At 32.2% G+C, this 5675-nt stretch overlaps 1 protein-coding gene across 3 annotated transcripts in view; it reads right to left on the reverse strand.

Moving 5' to 3' along the window:
• LOC106462575 (acyl-CoA dehydrogenase family member 11-like) overlaps nucleotides 1–5675 on the reverse strand; it is a 176685-nt gene that overhangs the window by 82487 nt on the left and 88523 nt on the right. For all 3 annotated transcript variants that reach the window (XM_022389869.1, XM_022389870.1, XM_013922509.2), the window contains exons 5-6: nucleotides 2171–2313; nucleotides 943–1092 (exon numbers count right to left, since the gene is read on the reverse strand). In XM_022389869.1, the coding sequence (XP_022245577.1) occupies nucleotides 943–1092; nucleotides 2171–2313 (293 nt within the window). The remainder of the gene's footprint in view (nucleotides 1–942; nucleotides 1093–2170; nucleotides 2314–5675) is intronic.

Here is a 5675-nt window from a genome sequence, read left to right on the forward strand (position 1 = left end):
AAGAGTTGGCGGTGGGTGGTGATGACTAGCTGCCTTCCTTCTAGTCTTACACTGCTAAATTAGGAACGGCTAGCGCAGATAGCCCTCGTGTAGCTTTGTGCGAAATTCATAACAAACAAACTATCAAATAAAGTTTTTGTAATTTAGGTGAGAAGAAATATAAAAGGAAGAAATTCAATCAGAATTGGAGATTATATATCCCATGTCTTTCTCAATGAATTGCCTTGAAATTTGGAATATGAAGTAAGGGTCCAATAGAGCACATCCACAGAAAATATGTGATAGTTTGGATTAGATTACCACAGTCCAAGCTAGAGGAAGTGGTACATTGCTAAACTATCACTCCTGTTAATAACACACAGTGTGTCCTGCAGGTTGTTTTGGTTGCATGACATGCTATCACGTCTTTATTTCAAAGACAATTTACATTATTTTTTATTTAATATCTATACTTTCAATGTCAGCTGAAACTATGCAATTGTTTAATGCCTGCATTTCAAGTGTCAAAGTTGATTATTTGTATAATGGTTGAATTTCCAATAAAAGAAAAAGAATGTCAGACTTTTTATTCAAGTAATTTCTGCACATCTCTAATAGTCTAAAATTGTCTAATGCTCAAATTTTCAAGAGTTTGAAAATTGTTTACTCTGATATGGTCAAAGCTACTTAGGTTTTGAAAGCTTAAATATTCAAAAAGTGTCAAGACTTGTTTAATATATAATACTGCATTTCCAAGTAAAAAAATGTTTACTAATCTGCTAAAATCAATTATAAGTTTCAAAAACTGGTTACTTATGTAATACCTACATTTCTAGGTATCTTAAGAAAACTCTTTAGATCTTTGGTAACATTTATTACATTGACTAATAGTAGTTCAACAATATGTGCACTAAACATGTTTTTGTGATCAAACATAGTTTACCAAATTGATAATAATCTCACCCTATAAGCTACTGTTCCTTTCAGTAAGAGTTCTGCTGTTGGTAGTTGACGAGTTCCTAACTTTTCTTTCAGCTGAACCATTTCCAAATTATTCAAGCCTCCTTCTGGTAAGCATGTCTCTAGATAAAACATAGTTAATCCTTTTGTTCCCTGTACAAATAAAACAAAAATAAAAAGCTTCAGAATTAAAAGAATTGCAGATATGAAACTCTCAGCAGATTTTTCCTAGAGTTAATGATCATTTTCTAAAATTCTGCACATAAACAAATTGCAATTCAATTCATTATCATTCACTTGTGGTTACTATATAAGACTTAAGAAAAACGAAATTGTTACAAACTAGCAACATGCACGAAATCATACAAATAAATTTATGCTAAACATTTGTACTTATGACAGATCAATAAAACAGCTACAGAATTACACAATGTGAGATGAAACTATGAGACTCATCTGTCCAATAAAAGTGCAATAAGATAGATTGCTATTTAAAAAAAAGAATGTTAAGGCTTAAAATAATAAATAAACAACACACAACATTGAAATCAATACACAATTAAAAATATTTCTAAAATATGGACTCAAAATGTTTTGATGTTTACCACATCAACTTCAGGAGAGAATTTGATGAAATAAGTAGGGTTCACTCCTGAAGATGATGTGATAAACACTGAAACATGTAGAGTCCACATTTTAGAAGTTTTTAATTGTGTATTCATTTTAATGTTGTGTGTTCTTTACTTATTATTTTAATTCTACACACAAGTGCCAAGAAAATAATATCTATGTTAGGGCTTGTTTGAATAGAACATGCTAATGTAGGATTGATCAGCCAGACATGAGGCAGAGGGGTATACAACTGTGAGAATGATATGAGACTATTAATGTAAAATGTACAAGACTATTAATATAAAATATTCTGATTTACCACACATTTAAATACTTCACTTTTCAAATTGTATTTCATAAATTATATAACACTGAGTCAGTGTAGAACACCCAAAGAAGCAAAGCTTATAAGCCAATTTGACAACAGATAAACAATGCAGTACTACAATATCTCATTAGTACTTTTACACATTTTTGGTGGAAATATTTATTGGACCTACAGATAATTATGATGTTAAAAACAAAAGCAATCCACATCAATATTTCAACACACCTTGTGATCTATATGAAATAATGTTATTTTTTGTTTTAATTAATGAAATGTAAAACATGCATAAACCTGTATGACTTGCCCTTGGCTATCTGCAATACGAGCAAGTGTTAAAGCAATATTGGCATCAGTTGCTGAAGAAAACCACTTGTAACCAAAAAGTCTAAATGTTCCATCATTTTGAGGAAAAGCAACTGTTTCTGTACCTCCAGCTATAGGTGGAGAAACAAAGATAGTGCAATATATATTAACAGTAACATTTTCAATACAATCTGACACAGAAATACAAAAAGCAGGATGTAATGAATTTAATTTTAAAGAAGTGAAATCATAAATCAATTAACTGAAATGCACTCATATTATGAACTATTTGGACTCTACTTTCAATTCAGTATTTTGCTGTTTTTTATTTAGCATTATTAATACCAAGTAGATATCAAAATGGTTTGCTGTGGTTCGAAAGAGATGTCACCTAACTGGGAAGGGAGGAAGTCCATAAGTTACTGTAAGGTAAAGTTAGGCTCTTTCTCTATTATAAAAAATACACCACAAGAGCAGCAGACACAGTAGTTTTGTACAAAATATATTGTCAGAAATTTTCAAAATAATTTCAAAATGCTAGATATTGTTGCGAATCTGCTTGTTTGTTAATTTTTGGTAGAAATTCTTCCTGAGAAACTTCAGCAATACAAGTCCTTTCTTGATTAAACCAGTTTATTCTTCCTCGATACAAACTTTTAGCACACAGTAATTTCAGAATCTCGATAACAAAACACACACTAGCTCGAAATAGGATCGTAAATTACCCGAAACTCTTTTCATTCAATCACGCAGGCTTTCTCTGCCAGGCTTATGTACTAAAAAAAGATGGCATCCCAAACAAACTCGGTGTTCTCCGATAATTCATGTTCATTTGAGAAATTCATCATGTGTTACCAGCATCACGTGACTTCCGCTGTCGTAACAATATGCTAATTTTTTATTTGCATGTCTGGGTGAACAGTTTTGTCTGTACATAGAAGTGGGATAAATGTATGTGTTTATCAAGCCCTTTGCCAGGTCTGGAAGTGAGAGGATCTTTTGGTCCATAGTGGAATTCATTTCATGTGTAAGTTTAGTGCCCAAGGATAAAAAAATTTCAAAATATGTAACAGTTTCTTTATTATCAATGCAAATAATCATTTCTAGTATGATAAGTATGAAAATGCTATTTCTGCATGTATGCACAGTGTTAAAAAAAAAGCAATTATGTAATGAGAAGCCATCATCAAAAAAAGGAAAGAAAAAAATGTTAATAGGCGAGTGGAACTTTGGCAGAATTGGAGGTATCATTTGCACCCTCTGAACCACCCTGGCTATGGGCTTGTGTTTATTTATTTTTTGACATGGCAGGTCCTTTTTGTGTACTCTTTTCCTATCATTTGAAATTTTATTGAAATGATGATGAACGCATTAGAAGTTCAGTTTATAAGAATCTCACAGAGAAGTTTGATTTTCTGTGGAAAGTGACAGTAAGGAATTGCACATAAGTGTCTCCACTAAACTCAAACATTTTGAGAGTGGAAAATGTAGCAAGACTACTGAGAAAAAAAATTAAATAGTACAAAAATGAAAAGACTAAAATAAAATAGTTGTTAAATAAACAATACATCAAATATATCAGATTTAATTTAAAAATAATACCATCAAACTAATACAACTGAAACAAATCCTCTGTAATATTTGACCCAGTTTTTACTAACATCTAGACAGTGTATAATGAAAGTATCATTAATATAAGTAACAAAAAGTTTATCCACATGAAACACAAATATATAAACCCAATGAAATATGCTGGAACTATATGCTATACCTCTAGCATATGATTTATTAGCTGTATTTGTAAAATTAATATATCAGCATTAAAATGAAATTCTTGGACAAATGTACTTTAACTGTATCCTTGAACTAAAAGCTTCTAGTTCTTGCCAAGAAAAACACCTAACTTCTTCACTTATAAGTCATTCCACCACTGTTAACAATTTTGCATAAACATATTTCTTTTTGTTTAATCCACCTATCTTTACGTAATCATGGCTCATAGGCTAATCATCATCTATCATAAATATTACCTCTACACAGCTTTTATATTAATAACCCATTTCCAAAAATAATTTGATTTTATCAACTTACCATTGTGGGGAGGGGGGGGAGTTAATACAGTAGAGGCATGTATCTCTTTGAATTTCATCCTAATGGCAAAAGGTACCATTTTCCTACACTGACAATATCTTTCTGACAGATACCTCTGTCACATAATATATTTTCTTGAAGATTACTACCCTCTATATGCACAAATTTTTGCTCCCTACTAGCCTTGTGATCCTACCTACATCCACTTGTTACAGCTGCATTTTAGCATGTAAATGAGCTATCAGGTTTTTATGTATACACGGGCAGGATTCTTTACAGCAAGTGTCTGTGACTTGTTGATGATAAATTTCAACAATAAACAAACAGCACGCAGATCACTAGTTTAAAAATAATATATTCCAAACAAGTCAAACATATATACAAATGTTCATTACACAGTTAATAACCACAGTTGTATCCAAAGCTTTAAATAATCATCTCTTTTCATCAAAGTCCACACAGGCTGGTTCAGTTACTTAGAACACAATTGACAAGATGAATTATTCTTCTCTACTCTGTTGTTACAATAAAATCTGTGATAATTTCACTTAACAAAAAAGCACCACTATACGTTCTTTATGGCTAAACTCACAAACACACAATCTATTTACCTAATTAAGTGTCTATCTTTGTCTTACTTGAACTACATGTTGGATGCATATTTATAAACATCCCACTTGAGGCCTAGAACTCTCCACACACTACAAGAAATTAGAATGTAGTAATACTTGAGAAAAATTTAGAAAGTTCTAGTGAGATGATGTATAATACAACAATCCCCATTTTATGGCAGTTGAACTCCACAATGTATGATTTGCAGTTACATAAACAAACCTGTGATAAACTATCACTTCTAAAAATAACTAAAATTAACACTTGCAATATACTTAAATTACAACAGTAGCATATATGTAACATGAGCATGTGGCAACTTTCCATCAATGAGAGTGTGACATACTCTTCTAGCACAGCTGACGCTCTCTATGCTACAAAACCCAATCTTCACTTTGAGATTAGGCAAAAATCAAGCACCAGAAGTGGCAAAGATGGGTGGGAAGTGTGAGAGGAGATAAGTATCTATCATAAATACATTTTCAGTGTAGGAAAATGTTAACTTCCGATACAATAACTTACTTCTGCTCACATTATAGCTAGAATCCCACATTGAAAAGGAGGAGGGATGAGTACAAAATGAACCTAGGTGAGCATCTGTCGAAAAGTGTCTGAAGAGAGCATATCAAGTGTGATATATCTGTGCAGAGGAACACACTCGTGAGAGACTGCAGGCCATCTGTACCAGGTATACACCTCACCTGTGGTGAAGATGTCTTGCTAAATGGGCAGAAGAAGTACATTCAAAGGAAACTTGGAACACACTCAACGGTGTAGAGTAACTAGAGCA

Source organism: Limulus polyphemus, unplaced genomic scaffold (assembly GCF_000517525.1).
Source record: "Limulus polyphemus unplaced genomic scaffold, Limulus_polyphemus-2.1.2 Scaffold1200, whole genome shotgun sequence".
Taxonomy (NCBI): Eukaryota; Metazoa; Arthropoda; class Merostomata; order Xiphosura; family Limulidae; genus Limulus; species Limulus polyphemus.